At 39.7% G+C, this 23,603-nt stretch overlaps 2 protein-coding genes across 2 annotated transcripts; both read right to left on the bottom strand.

Annotated features, from left to right (window-relative positions):
* Nucleotides 1-6,115: 6,115 nt before the first annotated feature.
* On the bottom strand, nt 6,116-10,672 carry LOC115927373 (uncharacterized transporter YybO-like). The gene is made up of 2 exons (XM_030993159.1): nt 9,888-10,672; nt 6,116-9,006 (listed from the first exon to the last, which is right to left on the bottom strand). The coding sequence occupies exons 1-2, from the start codon at nt 10,267-10,269 to the stop codon at nt 8,861-8,863; spliced, it is 528 nt and encodes a 175-aa protein (XP_030849019.1). The 5' UTR covers nt 10,270-10,672; the 3' UTR covers nt 6,116-8,860.
* LOC115927678 (monocarboxylate transporter 12-B-like) lies at nt 10,424-15,884 on the bottom strand. Its single transcript, XM_030993840.1, has 4 exons — nt 15,806-15,884; nt 14,910-15,050; nt 10,633-10,880; nt 10,424-10,429 (listed from the first exon to the last, which is right to left on the bottom strand). Exons 1-4 carry the CDS (start codon nt 15,882-15,884, stop codon nt 10,424-10,426), a joined length of 474 nt encoding a protein of 157 aa, XP_030849700.1.
* Between the last annotated feature and the right edge of the window lie 7,719 nt (nt 15,885-23,603).

Below are 23,603 nucleotides of genomic sequence, written 5' to 3' on the forward strand. Positions count from 1 at the left end.
GGTTGAATGGAATTGAACATTTCATGGCACACAAATCTGTTTTGCTCCCTGGGTAATCTATTAAAATGTGCGTACGTGACAATGGCGTGCTCCGAGATCTTGCATAGGGAATGATACTGCACATCATTATTTTGTCCCATAGGCATTCATGCATCTCTTTCTGTATAGTCGTCATTTGAAATTCCGATAAATCCTTCGATTTTTGTTTCAATGCAGTCGTAAACAAACGATTCAATTTTGAATAAATGGGGCCTTACATATGAAATGATGAAGCCAGTAGTGCACATCATTTGTTTCACAGTCATTCATGCATCCTCTTTATATTGACATGTGCTTGCATGCTTTTGATATTGCAAGTTCATCGTCAATTTTGGCAATAGAGGCATAATGCTTTTTACTTTGAAACCGACTGTAGCCCGAATGTCGGTTTCTTTGTTAGGTTCCTGCCAAGTTGTTTATATGCATACGACTATTTACTAGTGTTAATTTAGATAAAAAGGTAGATATTTCATCGATTTCCATATTGATATTTTCATTTGATGTTAATTTGTCACTTAATATACTTCAATCTGTTTGAATAATGTAATGCTATAAGTTTACTTTTAGGAATGACCTGTGTATTTGTTAGCAGATATCTGTCATTACACAGGTAACTGTTCCCAGAGAAGGTGCACAATTTGTGACTACTCTTCTAAGCACAAGCTATATATACACAGATCCTGGACAGCGGTACAGTTGAACTTTAGACATGGACATGATGGAAACAAAATAAAATGTTCAATAAATAAAAAGACGTAAAATAAAAAGAATGAAAGATCACCTACTCAATCAAGATTAATCAACACAAACCATTACAAAAATAACATGTATTAAGAAATGGTTCAACAAAAATAAAGATCGAAAGAAAGAGAAAACATTAAATGCAATATAAATATATCGGACAAATAAGGAGATTGTAGTATAATGTGAAATCATTTCAGAAAAGATCATAGAAGAAACAAAATGAACATGAAAAAGTGAATATCCGAATAAAAATCGAGCCTCAAGGCCCGGTCCCACTGCACTTACGGATGCAAAGAGGATGTAAAACGTAAAACAATATTGCCATCCGTTGGAAAACGTTATGCATCCGTTCTGTACTCATTGCATACGTATTGCATACGCTCTATCCGTCGAGCATCCGTCCACTGAGATTTCATTCGCGCAAAAAGTTTTGAGCTGCACAAAACTTTTAGAACGGATGAACTTCCGCCGTGTAAGATGTAAATCCGCGACAAATACGAGCAACAAACGTTTTATGTCTGTCATCATTCGTTAAACGTCCGCTGATCCTCTCTGCATCCTCTGGGCATCCTCACAACTCACATCCGCTGCAGCTGAAAACGGAAAGAGGGAGGAAAGATCAGGTACATGGAACGTATATACATCGTTAGTAGCACGAAAATAGAAAGGATGTAAGCGTATGCATCTCGTATATAAAGTATTCAAAGCTGTCATCCACCATCCGCTTTCATCCGCTAGGCTTCCGATGAACATCCGTTTAACATCCCCGTTACATACTACCTACGTCCGTTATTTTCCGTTCTGTTTTCGCAAATTTTCGCAAATTTTGTCCATTTCTGGAGCGGATGAAAACGGATGGAGCCACCTCCGAAATTTTGCTCGTCCGCTGTGTCCTTTATGCATACTTTTTGTGTCCGTTGGCCAGTGGGACCGGGCCATTATCCAATGATTATGAGGTCTAGTTTTAATTTGAATGACCCGATTGCGAAAGAGGTTGCCCATAAACGAAAATGAAACCGCAATTCGCCAAAGAATTCTCCTTCCACTCAACATTGGCGAAATTGAATGACGCTTACGCATTTCCAAATTGACTGAACCAAGCTTTAATTTGAATGTGCATTTTTAGAAAATTCGATGACTCGAAACGAAATTGAATGCAAAAAGTGTTAAAATGAAACAGGGGAACAGTGAAGAAAATTCGCTCGAACATGAATGCACGTTAGTGAAATTGATCGCTGCTTTGACGAAATTGGCCGGGAAAACCTATTATAATTATTATTATCGTAATTACTACTAAATCTGCTTACCATACTTCTGCTACTACTGTTGCTGTTGTGGTCTAGCCTTTTTTTTTTTTTTTTTTTTTTTTTTTTTTTTGGGGGGGGGGGGGGGGGGGGCTGGCACTTCGTCAGAACCCATACTATCAATCAGGCTATATACATAGGAGGAGGGTGGGTCGTGATTTGATATATACAAGGAGAAAAAATGGCATTTTAAAATAGATGAGAAACAGAAAATAATACCCATGCAAAGTACAAAACAAAAGGGAAAACAGTGCACCGTAAGAAAATGATCATTGATCGTGAATGTAAGTTATTATCTCCATTATGATCGAACCATCTTATATTGATTGTATCAACCTCTTTGAAGTTCGATATGTTCAACCAATATATCAACACATGTAAACAAACATGCACACACCATCTCAGTTTTGAACAATCTGCTATCCGACTCACTTAATCGCTTAATCCTTAATTTATTTTATAAACATATTTAAAGGTACATTAAATGGAAGCTACCACATGAACACATGCTTATTATATCGTAATTTGTTAACATCAATACACTAAACATGAATTAAACTGTTTTATACTTATACAACATAATCAATATAACTTAGCCATCCTGACTGACTCATCCAACTAATTTTTAGCCAGAACAACAACTGATGTTAGATTTAGCTGTACTCCTTGGTGTCTTATCAAGGTGTTTGGAAATATGCGATCTCTATAAAACCAAAAATTACCCAGCGTCAGGAATATATGTGAAGCGCCATCTACGGCGAAGGGATAATTTGTGCAGCAAATACCGTGTATAAGAAAACAAGGCGTCTTGATTGTTACCAATATTTGAAAGGAAAGTTCTCCGGAAGGAGCAAATAGTTGGTGAGTTTGACACAAGATAAATGAAGAATGATTGTTTGTTGTTAAATTAGCCAGGTCAATGATTTCATTGTGTAAATAGGTTTATGTTAATTTAGGCAAAGTTCGCCAGTTTGTAATGTTGTTAAAGCACGTAAAGTATAAGTGCTTACGGATGGGATACATGTGTGTGTATAATGAACGTACACAAGTTCAGACTTTGAATATGAGTGGTTGCAATTGCACCCAGGTATGTGTCTTGCATAAAGGGGTTTATTCATATAAACAAGCTCTAAGATGGTGCATGATTTAATAAGTATGATATGTTATAGCGCAGGCGCGGATCCAGGATTTCTTAGGGGAGGGGGCCCAACTTTTTTTTTTTTTTGCTCCCGAAAATTTGAAAATCGCGCCGGCCGAAAAGTCGCTCAGTGGGGGGGGGGGGGGGTGGGCTGGTACAGAGCACAATTTTTTTTTTTTTTTTTTTTTTTTTTTTTTTTTGCTCCCGAAAATTTGAAAAACGCGCCGGCCAAAAACTCGCTCAGTGGGGGGGGGGGGGGGGGGGGGGGGGGGGGGGGGGGGGGGGGGGGGGGGGGGGGGGGGGGGGGGGGGGGGGGGGGGGGGGGGGGGGGGGGGGGGGGGGGGGGGGGGGGGGGGGGGGGGGGGGGGGGGGGGGGTGGTGCACATTTTTTTTTTTGATCCTCAAAAAATTCAATTTGCACCCCCCCCCCCTTGAGCGCCAGGGGGGGGCCCAACCCCCCAAAAAGGTAAAAATCGCGTGATTTTACATGATTTTTTTCTCAAGGGGGGGGGGGGGCCGGGCCCCCGGGCCCCCCCCCCCCTGGATCCGCCACTGTTATAGCGACTTGCACAGCTTGTAAGAGTTAAAAGAGGTTAATTACCATTAAAAGGAGTGAGTAGAACCGTTTTTTGAGGAAATATTATTGATGTCAGTTGTATAGGGTCTGGAATCACATAGACTACCTTGTAATTGCTTAATTAAGGGGGCATTATGAAGCCGTATCTGTAGAATACCGTGCATTACAGGCACATTCTAAGCACCATCTCAGTTTTGAACAATCTGCTATCCGACTCACTTAATCGCTTAATCCTTAATTTATTTTATAAACATATTTAAAGGTACATTAAATGGAAGCTACCACATGAACACATGCTTATTATATCGTAATTTGTTAACATCAATACACTAAACATGAATTAAACTGTTTTATACTTATACAACATAATCAATATAACTTAGCCATCCTGACTGACTCATCCAACTAATTTTTAGCCAGAACAACAACTGATGTTAGATTTAGCTGTACTCCTTGGTGTCTTATCAAGGTGTTTGGAAATATGCGATCTCTATAAAACCAAAAATTACCCAGCGTCAGGAATATATGTGAAGCGCCATCTACGGCGAAGGGATAATTTGTGCAGCAAATACCGTGTATAAGAAAACAAGGCGTCTTGATTGTTACCAATATTTGAAAGGAAAGTTCTCCGGAAGGAGCAAATAGTTGGTGAGTTTGACACAAGATAAATGAAGAATGATTGTTTGTTGTTAAATTAGCCAGGTCAATGATTTCATTGTGTAAATAGGTTTATGTTAATTTAGGCAAAGTTCGCCAGTTTGTAATGTTGTTAAAGCACGTAAAGTATAAGTGCTTACGGATGGGATACATGTGTGTGTATAATGAACGTACACAAGTTCAGACTTTGAATATGAGTGGTTGCAATTGCACCCAGGTATGTGTCTTGCATAAAGGGGTTTATTCATATAAACAAGCTCTAAGATGGTGCATGATTTAATAAGTATGATATGTTATAGCGACTTGCACAGCTTGTAAGAGTTAAAAGAGGTTAATTATCATTAAAAGGAGTGAGTAGAACCGTTTTTTGAGGGAATATTATTGATGTCAGTTGTATAGGGTCTGGAATCACATAGACTACCTTGTAATTGCTTAATTAAGGGGGCATTATGAAGCCGTATCTGTAGAATACCGTGCATTACAGGCACATTCTAAGCACAGGAATTTATGAAAATATATATATCAAGCAGAGACATAAATGAATACACTGTATAGCTGGATAGTTACATTCCTTTTGGAGTTTATTTCGTATATAAACATCACGTTTATATGTCAAGAGTATTTACAAGATTCACTGTAAAGTAGACAGGGTTACATGCATTTAATTTTGTTTATATGATGCATATATTTATAATGCTTTGTTACTTTGTTGTTTACAGTGAACCGCTAATTGGATTGCTGAATCGCTAAATGATGATGATTCGCTAAGTACGGAATTGCTGGATTGCTGATTAGCTAATCACTGATTCGCTGATTGATGAGCGACTTGAAGATGACTTGTTACTAAAGAACAGAATAAAGAGAAATAAGAACAACAAGTTGTTTCAACGTTTCCTTTATTGGCGCGTTCACAATCAATATGATCATTGTCTTCAATCGTCATATTTACAAACAGACCAAATCATACCTCGGGTGTCCCCAGCTGTAATCAAACTCAACAAATCATACCTGCTAGAAGTCACTCAACAGAGGTCTCTTACTGCTGACCGCCTAAAATTTCAGACACACATATCAATTCGTATCCGGACACCTACATCCTGGACATCGACCCCGGATAACCACCCTAGTCAACTACCCCCTAGGACACAGGTCGCCAACCATTTAAAGCTCGCGGGCCACAGCTAACGATTGTCATAATTTGGCGGGCCGTAGGTAGTCTTCAACCCCACCCCCCCCCCCCCCCCACACACACACACACATGCAATACATGTACACACCCGCAACTTTTCAAAAACAAAAAGAGCAAACCACAAAATTAGTGAAAAAAATCAGGCTGACTTTTTTCGTGTGATTAACCTTCATTACATTCACACTCAATTGAGGCAAAGTGGTTTACCTTTCTCTTTATTGAAGAAATACTTCAGAGACCAATTCGATTTAAAGTTTCTACCTTCATCAGAAAATATCCTTTTCTTCGCAGGTCTCGAAGTCGACGCCATGTTGGTTATTATTTCAAACACAATCAAGGGCACAGCAGAAAGAATATCGTAACTGTATTAGTTGTACATTGCACACTTCATTGAACGCGTTGTAAATAGAAGGGGACTATCCAGTTTTGATTAAGATTCATGAGAAAACTCAACGACAGGAGAAAAGGGTTGTAAGTTTCAAGTATGGCATTCCAAACATATGTCTCCATTCACAACATTTGTATATTTTACAAACGTTACTGCGTGCGGAAATTTCAAACTGAAATTAATAAGGCGAGTGATGTTCATGTCGTGTAATGTAATGAGAGAGAATTTGAGGAGTTTTGTATCAACCACTAACGAGACAATATGTTGTGAATGATGAAAACAAATAATGGACATAGAGGTAGCTGTGTGTATATGTTTTACTCTACTTAATCGCTGCTGGCAGGCCGCATTTCATTCATGAGCTATTTTTATAATTACTTATTCGATGCTCCACGGGCCGCACCAGAAGAACTCGCCGGCCGCGGGTTGGCCACCCGTGCCCTAGGACATACATCTCATACGGCAACCACCCTCTAGGGCGACTACCTCCTGGTCAACTACCCCATAGGAAAACTACCCCCGGACAACTTCCCCTAGGATAGTTGTCCGGGAGGTAGTTGTGCTAGGGGTAGTTGTTCGGGGGTAGTTGTCCTAGGGGGAAGTTTTCCTAAGGGGAAGTTGTCTAGGGTAAGTTGTCTTAGGGGGTAGTCGTCCTAGGGGGTAGTTGATTGGGGTGGTTATCCGGGGGTGGATGTCCAGGGGGTAGGTGTCCTAAAACCATATCAATTATCTAGTATGGTCATTTTGCTAAATCTTCCTGCGATAATATATCCTTTTCTAAACCGGACCAAAATGTATCTCTATTGATGGTATTATTATTATATAACAAAGTTGTTAATATCAATAATATATGACCTACAATACTAACGAACTGATTCTTACCAAAAGCTACACATAGACTAGTCATCATCCGCTTAGTATGCAAACTCTGAAATAAAGCCACACTAACTTGCAACAATGTGCTTCGACTATGCACCCTCTAACTAAATTACTCAGTATAATTCCACAATTAAATACTAAAACCACTTGAATAATAAGACAGATACCTCTCATATAATGACAGAATTCCTTTAGATAATCTACTGCTATATCACATCTCATTATATATACAAAATAAAAGTATCTATTCAAAGAGTCAAACATTCTATATCACAGCGAACTCGCAGTCATGGAGAAAAATCTGTTGTGCGTGCAGCTAGCGTGCAATGTATGGGCAAAACATTGTCACTGTTTAAAATTTCAAACGTATGCTAAATCACATATGAGTATATATTAACATACCTTGGAAATATAGTAAATTCACTGGAATTATCTCCTACACTCGAGACTTCCTGACCCTCCTCTTACTGACATCTTCTGTATGATCATCTCCAAGTATCCACCCCTCACTCTTGACCAAGGCCATACATATTCATCTACTTAAAAAAAAAAAAAATCTTACTTACTATAATGTACATACAGTTTAACTAAAAGTAATAAGTATTTCCAACATAAATTATACATGATACACATTCTCCGTGCCTGACTCATTTTATAAAAGTAAACAAAGGATTCAGTTTGGGGAGGGGGGACTAAATAAACTCAGCGAATGAATACTGGCCCCAACCAACAAGACCCATCAAAAACGCGGTCTCTTCTTCCTCTTTCCTTATAATAGTCATAATCGATTACTTTTACCAATGACTTTAATATTATCATTTTCCCCTCTCTCTCTCTCTCTGAATTGATAATTAGTTATATACTTTCTATATTTGTCTTCGTTTTTTCATTCTTAACTAAATTATACAAATACATCTGTTAACTAAATTTACAATAACAAATCAGCTTGACAACCGCTACCCCCCGCACGCGTATTTTTTTTTACACGACAGCCTGTGATTTTACGGCTTAAATTTCAATATACGCGCTCACGAAGAGTCTAGCTAGCTATCTAGTTTAGCTACAAAAGCTTAAAAAGAGAACACAAACAATTGGACTTTAATTAGTTATTGATTTGTCTCACCATTTATAAAGGCCAAAAATAGAAATGAATAAATACTGAGATTCGAACCAACAAGATTGCATGACACTGTCCTTCCCGATTGATCTAGCTATGGGTTTATAAAAGGGTTTGCATGATTATTATAACTCTATCACTATCTCTAATGATTACCATGTGCGCATGCGTAGGGTAAGCTAGCTAGCTAGACTCTTGGCGAGCGCGTTTATTGAAATTAAAACCGTAAATTCACAGACTGTCGTGTAAAGAAAAAATACACCCCGCACAGTTCCAATGGCGCTTGCCCTGCCCTTTCTCAGATGCAATCGTACCTGTCAACGCGGTTGGTAAATTTGCCCCGACTTTTCGGTCAAGCAAATAGGTAACTCATGCATGAAGAAGGGAGCGGCACTAGCTGTACCTGTGCGTACAAAAGGTTTTTCATAATCAGTTTACCTACTCATTATATCCGATTTATTAATGAGGCGAAACAATTTTTGGCTTGGTTAGTAAACTACATGTGTATCTTACATGTGAATCGTCAAATTCGTCAAATTCATCTCGGTCCATATACATACTCTTAAATTGGAACATAGATGTTCCAATAACATGGCCAGGTATAGAAACCCTGAGTTAAAGTTTGGAAGTAATCAGAGGTTATACTCTCGACTCATACATTTCCAATAACCAGTATCCTTTTAAATATGTATACTAAAAGCAATCAAAATAGATAGTTTAGAATCATGGGAAAAACAGTTAGTCGTTACTATTAGCCATTAGTAACTAATGGCATGATATTACTCGGTTGTTCGGTATAGGGGGTACATTTCTGCCTCTTCTAAATCCTCAGTGGTCAAAATCAGAGCTGGCATCTTGTCGTCGTCTCTTGATAAGGATCGATACGATGAAGAGATGAACGACCATGACGACATGGATGAAGCCGACAATGATGAACACCTTCGTGAATGACTGGGTGACATCAAACAGGTAACCTAGGAAATGATCATACCAGAATTATAAGTATTTGTCAATGATTTGTTATGTTAAAATTGCAAGGCATACTAAGACACAGTTTTGACCATAACCTAAGCAGACATACATAAGTTTCCTCCCAGGTACATATTTCTTAAAGGGTTCGAACTGTTCGAGGCTACATGAATTGCCTGACTACACCTTTTCTCTCAACTAGCTATGACACGCATAAAGTGCCATAGATAGCTAAATCTCGTTACCTAAAACTCACGAAAGTCATAGCGCGATACAATTTGCATGTTGACTGAAAAATAGTGACGGAACAATTCTTCTACACATGGATTTAAAGCTTATCTGCCGTAGTTTACAGGAGGGATTAGACTGCCCTGCAAGGTCACTGGACAGGTGGTTATCTCATCAACTCAGCTCTCAGTTAACATAAGAAAAAGAGGATCATGGGGACCAATGGTCGCCGATTAGGCATTGTTTGTTATATAGAGGGCGCAAGTAGCTACAAGTAGTGCAGTGGGCCTTTAAGAAATATCAATCTGATCGCATGTTTACCAAGACCTTTTATAAAATCAAGGTAAGGTAATTAGACTAGACTCGTGCGTCGTTTTTGTTGAAATGTGTGGGTATAGGCCTAACTAAATGATCTAGCTATAACTTAGATGCCGTGGGGCGACAAGGACATTGAACTTGAGAAACATGTTTATCGATATTTATACTACTGTCTTCAGATTATCGCTTTTGAAAAGCAATCCATCCAAGAATTGATGTTGTCTGTCCATAACCCGAAAAATAATTTATAATGTCAATACATACAATGGGGTGTTGGATAAATGGATTTGTCAAAGGCTCTTCATGTTCGAAAAGAAGAAATTGGCAATGAATTACGCACCTGTAAATGTTCCTGCACTTATCGCCCCTAGTCCTTGCGCCAATTGACTGACAGCCACGGCCATGTTAAAATTCCGATCATCAAAGACTGCATCTTTGAATAAAGTGGCCATAATAGCATCCTCGATGAAGAAGGAGAAACCTTGGACAAAAGCCAAGGTAGCACGCACCGCGTAAGCAGAACTGATGAAGTCCAGCAGAAATGATGCCGTTCCGATGAGACCTATAGCGATGTAGACGACATAGACATTGATGCCTTTGTCGACGAGGATAATGAAGATAGTCCGACTGATGATGCCACCTATGCCGCCAATTGTGGAGAGAAAGACTGCTTTGGAAGGAGGGATTCCCAGGTGTTCAGCGTGGGGGACCAGAAACAGCATCCACGCATAAATGGAGAAAATTATCAAGAAATGAATCGGGATGGTGAAGAGATAAAGTGGTTCGTTTAATAAACCACATGACCGTTTGCCGGTTTGAAAGACGGAGCTTTTCCGAGATAAGCGATCATTCGGTGATGTTTCCTGCTTACTTATGTTACGTCTCTCGGTTTGAATCAAATGCCTTTCCTCCAAGACACAATCTTCACTACTCTCTTCCTCTTGCTCCTCCTCCTCCTCCTTTATTTCATTTTCCTCCTCCTCCTCATTATGATAACTGATGCTTTCTGTTTGTTTTGAGGATTCTCCTTCAAAGAGACACTTCCGTTTCTCATTCACCTTAACATGACTTTTGCCTTTATTTACAGCTGCGTTTCTTGGCGCCTTGCGTATTGTTGCACCGCAAGCGACAAGGTTAAAAGTGATACCGCCAAGGATAATAAACGCCCCTACATAACCATAAGCTTCGAATGACCTTTCCATTACAATGGGGAGCAGCATGGATCCAGCGGTGTAGCCGTACAACGTGATTGTGTTCACCAAAACAAACTTTTCTCTGAAGAAATCGTTCAGTGCAATCACTGTGGGCATGAAGGTCATTGACAAGCCAACACCTGCAGAGATACAAAAAAAACATTAAAATGATAATAATGACTACTGCTAAAGATGAAGCGTATCCCCCCCCCCCCACCTTCCCCAATTTCCATTCAGTTCTAGTCTCAATGTTCTTTAGGAGTGGCCTGGCCTTAAAGTTGATATTCTAAGAGAATCCCAAATATTGAGATAATTACATCAATAGAAAGTTGTTAACCCCAAATTAACACTAAATGGTGTCCAACTGACAAGAACAAGTTTAGAATGGTGAACTTATGCGAGTAAACTCTACCAAACTATCTAAGTCTGAAACCCGGAAGTGCATGTAGAGTCGGGCCTCTATCCGTGACGTCACGAACGGGACTCATGGGCTCAGTGAGAGTGAATGGCAGTGATATTCCTACGTAAATGCTATCCTGTCAGAGCTTAGATTTGTTGTTGTTAATGAGTATATTTGATGGATTTTCTGTTTTCATTTGAATGAAGAATATCGAAGCAACATTTTTCAGTCGCTGGTTTCTTTTTTATATCCTCGTATTCACCTTTTTGGTAGAGATTTAAGACGAGCTAACTGCTTGGGAAACAAGGTTAACAAATTCACTTATGAATAGGCGGAATGATGCATTATCTTGTCATCAGATAACTAGGAGCAGTTTTGTAAAACAAATAGGCCTGGAACTATGATAGTACTTATCCTAGATGTGTGTAACTGCCTTAAAAAAGGATACAGTACAAGTTAAACATGTTATGTTGTGAAATATCAAACTTCAACGAGATCATGCAAGCACGCTTCCTCTATATTTTGACAACGTCTAGTGATCGAACGATATTCACCCGCGAGTGATGCGGCTCTTGCATGAACGTTCGTGATGAGAGCAGAATCGGGAGGTAAGACGAGGCCGCTGCTCTAGGCGCGGCTTGCTTGTGATGGAACGTACGTGCGCTAGTTATATATTTATCGGCAATTGCAAGAGAATGAAAGCGACGTTACCAGCTAAAAAAAAAAAACTAACAAAGACTTGCTCCTGACTACCGGTTTCGTAATGCACAGCATGGAAGAAGATGAAGGATCTTCAGGGCCAAGGAAGGCGAAAGACATGCGAAAAAGGAAGTAGAAACCATCAGGAGATCGCTGTATGGTACTGTTCACCCCGTGCCTGGGCCGATTTCAACACCAAAACAAAAATTACATGATGAAATGTCGACTAATAGCACATCGTTGGCATGTATATGTCATACTTTTTAAAGGGGAATTAATATTAATACTATGAAATATTAGGGGGAGGTGAAGAATTGTACATAGACTTATGATTTATTAGACTTTTCAGCCTTTGAAACAAAACAAAAATAAGCAGAAAATCGTTTCTCTTTGCACATGCTTTCTATGGAACATCCGGGTACGTGAATATGCTCTTTCCCGGACGTTACGTCATTATATAGTAGACCAGCGCCGTGACTGATATTCTATGCAAAGAGAGGCGGATATTTCGACATTTCAATTTCGAGTAGCCAGAATTTCGTTGTGATATACTATGCAATTGAAAAACTTATAAATAATAAATGCTTGCCGTAGGTACCAAATTAAGGGACATCTATTTGCTTAGAATATCAGTTTTAACTCTTTTCATGCCACAGTGTCACTTTAAACATGACGGACAAAGAGAGAGGACAAAATATACAGTTCCTCAGGTAGACAAAGGAACATCCCTTCACTGCTATTATGTAAAAATGTGTAGAACAAGTGTCACATGCATATTCACCTGTTCTACACATTTTTACATAATAACAGTGAAGGGATGTTCCTTTGTCTACCTGAGGAGCTGTATATTTTGTCCTTTTTCTTTGTCCGTCATGTTCCTAGCGTGTGCCAAGCTCAAAATCCCCCCGTGCCAGGTTGTTTTGGAGATAATCTGATTAACGCAATGGTTCTATGAATGGCGAGTGCAAAACACACAGCACAGTCCAATGAGCATGAACAATAACTGCTATTTCGAAAGCGCCCTTGCACGCACATGACACTCAATAGGTAGCATAGCGATAGCAGGCATGCAGCCTCATGACAGGCTATGAGTTAATAGATAATAGATCCTTTTGATCCTTTTTTGAACTGCTGTTCAACCTCTGGCACGTTTGTCATTTGAAGGCTGGCAGAAGAGCATTTGTGAAATCATTTCACCCTTGCTCCTCCAGCAATGACCACTGAAACGAAGGCGGCGTTCTCTCAGTTTATGGCGTTGTGTCTAAATACAACTCTACATTTCCTATAACTATGGTCCTTTCAGCTTACATTCAATGCTGCTCTCAAGTCAGAGTCTTGTCTTGTAGTAATGATACTGCTACAACCAGGCGCGCCAGAAGCAGTTTGGGAGTGGGGGAGGGGCAAACATGCCAGGGGGCCCACCTTCCAGGGTCAGTGGCGTATAATGAGCAAAAACTTTTGGAAGTGGGGGGGGGGGGGGGGGAGGAGAACAAAATTAACATCACCACTACTCTTACATGTTACATGCAGGCCCCACGGAACGTTTTTCAAAGTGGAGTATTAACGATTAGGAATAGCGGAGCAAGCGTAAATTTGCGTGGGGTCTAGGGCCTGAGCCCCGGCAGGGTGTCAAGGGGCTAAGCCCTCAGGAGCTCAGGTATTTTAGGCATTCAATTACGGTCAGATAAGCATATTTAGATACCTTATTTGTGACATTGGCAGGTCACTAATTGGCGGGGGGGGGGGTCCAGGAGGCAGAGCCCCCGGAAGTTCGGGTTTTTAAATATTTAATAAAGGTCAGATAAACATCCAGGGGCCTTCTTTAGGACCCTTGATTGGGTCCAGGGGGCAGATCCCCCGGAAACTCAGAGGTTTTAGATATTAAATTACGGTCAGATGAGCATCCAGGGGCCCACTTAGAGCCATTTTAGGGTCGAGGGGGCGTAGCCCCCGCAAGCTCAGGGGTTTTAGGCATTTAATTACGGTCAGATGAGCATATTTTGATACCTCATTTGTGACATTGGCAGGTCACTTATTGTTTCTCTTTCTCTTTCTTTCTTTTTCTCTGTAACATATTTTTTCAATAAGTGAGGGGGGGGGGGGGGTTGAGCCAAATGGGGGATATGAAGGCTTCTAAATTCGCATATTTTTCGCCCGACTGTAAATTTGGGAATTTCAAATTTTCCAACAAATGCATACAAATATCGGAAAATCATGTCATTTCAGCAAAATTTGTAAATTTTCTAAATCACTAGTATCGAATTAGAAATCGCCCCCCCCCCCCCCTAATCAGTACGCCAGCTTTCAGAGGCTCATGTCTTGTCACCGCTATGGTAAAAAACACACACGCTTTCCCATCCTCTCACAATATTTCCACGATATGCGCGTATCGCTTTTATCAAAACCTTTTTTGATAAAAATATGTGGCATGCGGAATGTTTAGGAAATTCAATTCCTGTTAACTTTCATTTTCTTTGAATGGAATATATTATATGATTCAATTCAGGGTGTTTTTTTTTTTTTTTGGTTCTTTTTAGTCAAAAATACAAGCCATCTTTACTCCTTTTGTTTTGTTTTGTTTTTTTGTTGTTGTTTTTTTTGGGGGAGGGAGGCTTTTTTTGTTGTTGGGGGACAAAAATGCGTTTTGCCCCCCCCCCCCCCCCCTCCACGTTTTTGGTTGTTTTTTTTGGGGGGGGGGGACAAGTGCAAAAATTACCTCCAAATCACTAGTTGTTATATTTTAAAACGCTGTCAGTTGTTTAGAATATGTATACATATAATTGAAAGAAAGTAGTAGCTCGGAATATTTATGAATATATATAACTGGCGATATGATAATCAAATACATGATCAAAAGGCAACAAATACTGTTGAGATTTCATTGTATAACAGAGATTAACAATAGTTCCAATTAGTCAATCTAAAGAAATCGAAGTTTCCCTCTTATCTCTCAATATAACTCTTAATCGAATGCACAAAATTGTACGCATATACCTACTATGCAGGGCACAAAATAAGCTACATTTTGATATTTTCGATTACGTAGCTAAGTTACAAATATTTAGCTTACCTGATGAAGCGAGAAAGATTCCAACGGCAACTGAGTTTTTGAAGAAAGCGCTGGCAATTATACATAATCCACACAACCCTCCACCTAACATAGCGACAAAACGATGGTTGATCTTCGGCAAAACAAGTGTTACAAACGGACCTAATATGTTGACAAAAAATAAGAAAAGATACTAAATCAAAGATTACAACTAAAAAGATTAGGTAATCACGTTTAAAAGTAAACACTGTTTTTAGAATCCACTTTTTTTTTAGATGTAAATGTCAAATTTATATTTACATGAAAACATGATTACCATATTGCTTCCCGAATATGAGGTGACGAATACTTAAATTAGGAATTTCATTCAAGAAGGAGGAGAAGGATGACGACGAGAACAGAGAGAGAGAGAGAGAGGAATGGGGGTGAGGACGGGGGGTGCAGCTCCTACCCCTGCATTACCCCAGGTAATGTTCTTTGGCAAGATATATATTTTCATTCGCCACTGTCTACCCAGGTAAAGTTAGTGGGAACTTTGTAGTTAGAGAATTACAAACAAAATGCGTCATGTTTTCTCTTACTTGCAATAACCATTTTTACCATTGTTGACTAATGATGACGATGAGTATTATGGTGATGATTGTTATTATCACGATTATTATTGTAGTTGTTGCAGTTGTTGTATAATCATCGTTTGTATCATGTTATTACCTTAATTATGATTGTTTATATTATTATTATTATTATCAATATTATTAGTATAATTATAAATATGATTTTTGTTATGAAGATGATAGAGATTATGATGATCATACATAGTATTATAATTCTCGTTACCATCATTAATTCTACATATAATGCTATCTACCACTTGCACTACTAATACCAACAGTTTGTATATATTACATTTTACTTACATCCGAGGCACATAAATGTTGCAGGCAAGCTACATATAAATCCGACAGTAGCATAATCTGACTCCAGACGCTCGACCATTGTAGGAATAAAAACACCAAAAGATTTCGCGATGCCAGCTTCAATAAAAAATACCACGAATCTGCTAACAACAATCCAGTAGCCCCAAGACCATGAATTGAAGCTTGCAATAATAGACATTTCACCCTTAAAACAGAAGTATGAGTAATCCAATCCAATCAAAAAAATAATTATTTGATTTAGGCCTGACGCCCCTTTTACTTTGCAATAAGAAAGCGCTGCTTATATCGCGTCACACGATATGGTCACCAAAACAGGATATCACTTAAACAGGTCCAAGTTGGCCAAAACATTCCAGTGTTGTCTAGCAAAATGGAAAGGGCTTCAAAAATTCCTTGAACTAGACAGTTGAAGCTGACTTCCAAAGAGGTATAAAGCTCTTCCACAACTTTGCAGCAAACGAGAGATCATTCTCCTGCGTACAAACGTCCGCCAAAGTTGCTTTTCGAGTCGATGATTAAGTTAAAGTTAGATTCACGTTGTTTTAACTTTATTCAGTGTGTAGGCTACACAGAATAGACGATTCTTCTACTGTATTTCCCACAGCACCCTTTCTCGTCGCAAAGTACATGTACTTCATATTCCCTTCAGCTTCTCTTCAAACCGGTTTTGATGAAATATCTACATGTTCATCTAAACGAACACTAGACAAAAGTCGTATAGATATCAAAAGCTTGGCAGGAACCTAAATAAGAAACCGACATTCGGGCTACAGTCGGTTTCAAAAATAAAAGCAGTATACGCCTGTATTTCGAAAATTGACGATGAACTTGCAATATCAACGACATGTCAATAGAAAGAGGATGCATGAATGCCTATGGGACAAATGACGTGCACTACTGGCTTTACCTTCTGTAAGGCCCCATTTATTAAAATGGAATCGTTTAATTACGACTGCATTGACAAAATAACGAAGATTTCATCGGAATTACGAAAGACGACTATATAGACGAGGAACACAGTCAGGACAATGTAATCAGTGGTGGATCAATGTGGGGCCGAACTTGCCGCGGCCCTGCTACCCGACATAGGCCCTAAAGCTAAAAGTCTCGTGGCAAAAAAGTTCCTTACTATTTCATCAGCTTCCCTTCGAACAGAACCACACGAAATGTCCAAGCCTACATATGTTTCTCTAAATCAGCGCTAGAAAACTTGACGTATAAACGTGAACAACTTTGCAGGAAGCTAAATTACAGAAAACTACATTCGTTCTAAGATTTATCCTAAAGTATTTATCACCAAAAAAAGATCGTGACCATGCTGTTCATAGCGTAGGGCTGGCTGAACATAATACCCAAATTCACAAAGGAGGTTTGCCGACAAACCTAGGTTTATGTGCGTCATATGACGCGTTTCGACGCGTTTGAGACCAATGTTTAGACAAACCTTGGTCTGAAACGCGTCAAAACGCGTCATATGACGCACATAAACCTAGATTTGATATTTTTCATATTTTACGAATCCAGTGATCTGCAGCGGATAGATCTAAGTTAAATGACGAAGGAACGATCACCAGGGGGGAGTTTCACAAAGCCTTTTTACAATGACAAATTACAAAAATCAGTGACAAATCTGCTGATAACCAATCAGAAGCAACGATTTCAGCAGCTTATAACAACAACTGTAATTGGTCAGTGATGACAAGTTTTGTGAAACTCTTAGCTCATACCTGTCAGCTCTCAGCTGTAACAAATGTCACCCTAAAAGGCGTTCCTCATTAGAAGTCATGGAATGATCTTTGACAAACAAAAATGTCTGATTAAAGTTGATCGTAACAGACATGCAATTTGAACATCATTTGCATATTGAAGGAGAATTCCCATAAACATCGTGTTATTATAAAATTTGCTTGTCTGCATGGTCATACTCATAACTAATATCGAAACGGAATTTGGGAGCATTTGGTTGATTAGTTATTGATATACGAAATATATCTAAAGGGAAGTGTCTAAATGTGTTTATGTGTGATGTAGGTGAGACCCGTTTTACATTAGGGACTTTTAGATTGAGTGGACGAGAACACGACGAATGCCGACTGATCATACGTGTCAACGTACTCAACTGCCCATGTTGACTACAATTAGAAATCTTTTAGATTGCACTCGACAATATACATGCATGCAGGAAGTAACACTATGATTGAACATGACGTACAAAGAAAGAGGACAAAATATACAGTTCCTCATTCTACCCTCAACAATAGGCCATTTTCGTAATGTAACCAAATTTAATGCATAAGTTTTTATGAAGTGCCTCAATACAAATTATTTAATTCACCTGATAGGAATAATAGTATTTCAATAGTCAGAATGCAACTGCATTAGGTATTGCTAGGTAGGTCAAGCCATAATATTGTCCAACCTGACAACAACTAATGTATGCAGTTCGGATTCTGTCTATTGAAATACTATTATTCTTATCAGGTGAAGGAAATAATTTGTATTGTGGCACTTCACAAAGACGTATGCATTAAATTTGGTTCATTACGAAAATGTCCTATTGCTGTGGTAGACGAAAGAACATCCATCCACTGCTCTTATGTAAAAATGTGTAGAACTGGTGAATATGCATGTGACACCTGTTCTACACATATTTACATAATAGCAGGGAAGGGACGTTCCTTTGTCTACCTGAGGAACTGTATATTTTATGCGAACGCGGCATATACTAGTACCGTACTAGATTTAGGAAAATCAAGGTTGACGTATTCTCGATCGCTGACTGAGACGACGTGACGCATGCGCAGTGCCTTAACATGACGTCACACGTTGCAGTCAAAGCTGTCGACAGGCAAATCTAAAAGTCCCTATTGAAAACATGTATGTTGCCTGTAACAGGCGACAATTAGATCATATTATACAATGGATGAATGAGATAGTAAGTCAGGTTATGTAACGAAACCGTACATAACGTATTTGCAGCCAGAGAGCGAATTACTCGAAAAAATTATTCGATCACTCGATAAAAATCTAACTTGATATAAATGGAAAACTGAATAAATGTCGAATTTAAATATAAAGGAATAACAAGTATTTACCCTGTCATTATTGCACTAAATCAAATTAAAACCTCTTGTTTATGCTGAGGAAAGCACAGACCTCTTCCTTTTTTTCAATTGTTTACGATTTTCAATTGTTTAAGTTTATTAAAATGTGTCTCGTGTAATCATATGTTTTTTTAAATATGTTAATTCAGATACCCTTATTTATACACAAACCTATGAACCGGGTCCTACATAATACATGCTTTCCTTTTTAGTAGATCCCCCACTTTATTGATTGATTTATATGGTTGTATTCTCTGTTATACATATTGTAACGGACCAGCCCGTTACAGGTAGTTATCTTGCAGAAAACGTAGAGGGCAGTAAGCTTTTGGGGCGTAAGGGCTCAGAGCGCGATTACGGACGCACCATGCGTAAAGCAGCTCTCAGAGCGTCTCAGATGCTATAAATTGCGGTATCGAGCACAGCATTCGCCACTTCGACGCTGGCTCTCGTCTTAGTCAGATAGCGAACTCTCCGCTTTGCTCCAGCTGAGCTAAAGTAAGGAAAAGGATTGGAAGCGAGAAATAGAGTTCCTACAAAAGGCAATCCCTGCCTTTACTACTTGTTGAGATTAATACAGATAATTGGTGTCGGTGTTAACTATGATAACGTGTTGGAGAAGTTGACTTATGTTTGTATTAATAAAGTATACAGTTAAACAATCCATCGTTTCTTAACGTGTAATTAGTTGAGTCTCCATAGACTGATGTAATATAATCCTCTCATAGAGAATACACGTCCAGCTATCCAAAACACCTCTCATCTCCACACTCATATATTTTGGGAAAACGGAGCCACGTCAGGGCCTCTAAACTACAAGCCAAATAGAAACCGCTCGCATTATTCAGGATGGCAAATTCTTCGTCAGATGACGGTAATAGAGGCAAGGGACAGGCCAGTCCTCCAGCATCCAGGACCCGTTCTAGGATGGAGGGCCGTAACACGTTTGGTGTCAGAAGTGGGATGGAGGACGAGAGGAAAACTGGAACAGATGGCAGTGATTCTACTTCGAGAGATGAATCAGTTTCCATTAACTCTGGAGTACATCGTTCAACAAGTATGAAAAAGCAGAAGGCGACGGCTTTGATGGAAATCGCCGAATTGAGGCAGCAGATATCGGCAATTAATGCAAGGATTGAGGAGCTATTACAAGGGTTCTCAAACATAAAGGCTACCGACGGAAGGTCGAAGAAGAAGAAACATAAAAGGCGTACCAACACGCAAATGTCCAGTAATGTGACGTCAAGTTCGGATGAAGTACAACTAAAGTCACAAGAAGAATCCTTGAATACAGAAGGGATCCAGACTTCTTCACTGTCAAGCAAGGCAGTGAAAGTAAGTAAAGAGCAACGGATAAAGAGGCTACATCGGAAGGATGAGTCATTGCATGCAGCTATACCAAGGAATAGAGGCATCTCTATTACGCCTGACAGATATGATGGGTCTACCTCATGGATCGACTACTGCGAGCACTTTGAATCCTGCCGTGCAGTGAACGGCTGGAATGATGAAGAAGCAGGAAAAATTCTGGCATCATGTTTGAGAGGGCAGGCTTTGAGATTGCTGCGGGAACAGAAACAGAGAATGAGCTTCAATGATCTGAAGAAAAAGCTGGCTAACAGGTTTTCGGATTACGGACAAGCCGAAAATCATTTGCTGGAGCTTAAGCAAAGGCAGAGACGTGAGGGCGAAACACTCAAAGAGCTAGGGCAAAACATCAGAGAATTAACTTCCTTAGCTTATCCAGAGTTAGACTATGCTGTACGAGAGAGATTGGCGAAAGGGCATTTCATGGATGCTCTACTGAAACCCAAGCTCAGAGAGGCTATATTTAATTCTCAGGATAAGACACTAGACGAGGTGATTCATGTAGCTGTAGTAGCTGAGGCCTTTCACAATTCTGAAGATCAGAGGATGAGCACTAGAAGGACATCAAAGTACTGTAGGGGAATGACAAAGGAAGACGAAATGGATCAACAGCCAGCCGACCCAACCTCTGAAGTGGTGAACACCCTGATCAGCCTGAAAGAGGAAATTGTAGGATTGGTGGCGGCATTAAAGGGCGCTTTTCAGGCGTCTCAACAAACCGCTAACTCTGATGGAAAGCAGCAACGGGAGAAATCAGCTGTATCTGATGGTTGTTGCTTCTACTGTGGAAAGAAGGGGCACATCAAGAAAAAGTGCAGAAAAAGGCTGAAGAGTGAGGCTCAAAGGCAAACTGAACAACAGCAACAACAGGTCTCAACAAACGAGGAAAGGCCGCCTCAGGGGGACGTGCATGGTGCGGCCAATGCAGCAAGATCTGACAGCCCCACAACAACAAATACCACAGAACCAATAGGCACATCTAAGCACAATAGCGAGATGCACAAAGGAACATTAAAGGGCATGTATATACCAGTTATCATCGCCGGGCAACAGTTACATTTTCTTGTAGACACTGGGGCTACCGATACATACATCTCCAAAGCAGGATATGTGAAACTGATAGAGCAGCCTTCTATTGAACCTACTACAGAGAGAATAATGCTTGCAAACGGCTCAAATATGAAGGTGGACGGCAAGATCCACACTGAAGTGACAATAGGCCAGGGAAAGGCAAGGGTTACTTTGATTATCGCTAATGTATGCGGCGATGGAGTCTTGGGCATGGATAATCTACTATTGTTAGGAGCAAAGCTTGACTTGAAGACGGCTACTCTAGAGACCAAATGGGGATCAGTTCAGTGTCGCCATGAAGGCAATACCGCAACCTGCTTCCGCATTGTAACTACGGAGATGCAGACTGTACCTGCAGGACGAGAGAGCCTTAGTACAGGAAAGACGTCGCCACTGAGACGGAGGAGGAAACAGATGGTGAACAACTGTTCGAAGCCACTAGAAGCCTGCGTCAAGCTGGAGGCGGATGTAAGGTGACGCAGAAAACAGAACATTTCCACCAGGGATGAAGATCACCTATCGATACGAGTCACTGTACCTGCCAGATGGAACAGTATCCACTCGTATTACCAGGGATACCTAGAAGGACAGGAAACGAACTAACTGTAAAAACAAAGATGAACTGTTAATAAGACAAAACCTTTCAGGAGGAAACAAAAGGCATCCTTATTGTTTATATCTATACATGGATATATTTTTTTATCATTTTTATGTCGTAGTGTAAGCTATTCATTTCTTTGTAAAACACCACACCATTATCTTTTTGGGAGAATTCAAGGATGTGTCATAATGCACAAAAATTCATGAAAATAATTGGCATAGAAAGCACTCGCTGTAATGGTTATATTCAGAGTTAATGTCCATAGAATGAACATGTTTTTATATGAGAACTTCATAGAAAGAGATTATGAAAGATATAGAGGGCATTCATTGTTATATGCATGTCAGTAGTCTTAAAGAGTAGAGGACCTAACTCTCAGTATGGTTAATACAGCGATGCTTAATTCAATATGTTTTAGTGATTATAGATATTTTTTTGAAACCCCTCGTATTAATGTGAGGGTGACAATGTGAGGACACATTCCTTGAAGAGGGGTGCTGTGTAACGGACCAGCCCGTTACAGGTAGTTATCTTGCAGAAAACGTAGAGGGCAGTAAGCTTTTGGGGCGTAAGGGCTCAGAGCGCGATTACGGACGCACCATGCGTAAAGCAGCTCTCAGAGCGTCTCAGATGCTATAAATTGCGGTATCGAGCACAGCATTCGCCACTTCGACGCTGGCTCTCGTCTTAGTCAGATAGCGAACTCTCCGCTTTGCTCCAGCTGAGCTAAAGTAAGGAAAAGGATTGGAAGCGAGAAATAGAGTTCCTACAAAAGGCAATCCCTGCCTTTACTACTTGTTGAGATTAATACAGATAATTGGTGTCGGTGTTAACTATGATAACGTGTTGGAGAAGTTGACTTATGTTTGTATTAATAAAGTATACAGTTAAACAATCCATCGTTTCTTAACGTGTAATTAGTTGAGTCTCCATAGACTGATGTAATATAATCCTCTCATAGAGAATACACGTCCAGCTATCCAAAACACCTCTCATCTCCACACTCATATATTTTGGGAAAACGGAGCCACGTCAGGGCCTCTAAACTACAAGCCAAATAGAAACCGCTCGCATTATTCAGGATGGCAAATTCTTCGTCAGATGACGGTAATAGAGGCAAGGGACAGGCCAGTCCTCCAGCATCCAGGACCCGTTCTAGGATGGAGGGCCGTAACCACGTTTATCATGTACATTATGTTTTCTATATTGTATGTTATTTATAATATTTACCATTGTTCATTATGTTCAATTGTGTTTTTTTTGATGAAGTGAAATAAATAACTTGAAACTTGAAACTTGAAACATGCGAAGCCCGTCGGTTCACCTATATAGCTGTGTCGATGAGCCGTGCTTAATTAAAGCAAAGTCATCGTGAATATGCGTACTTCACATAGGATGATGTCATCCAGTGGATAGCATGCAAGTTTTTAGGTCGACAACTTCCGATTTTTAAAGCTTTAGATTTTAAGTTATCAGAGAGCTGATACTCCTCTGACAGACACTAAAATGACATATAGTTGAAATTATTGTAATGTATGGCCTATAAGCTTTCCGTTGATATATAATTTTTCCATTTCATTTTTTTCAGTTTGGATATGGTCTTTAAAGGCACGGCCATGCTGAAGAACAGCCA

This window comes from Strongylocentrotus purpuratus, unplaced genomic scaffold, assembly GCF_000002235.5.
Source record: "Strongylocentrotus purpuratus isolate Spur 01 unplaced genomic scaffold, Spur_5.0 spur5_scaffold_20, whole genome shotgun sequence".
NCBI lineage: Eukaryota > Metazoa > Echinodermata > Echinoidea > Camarodonta > Strongylocentrotidae > Strongylocentrotus > Strongylocentrotus purpuratus.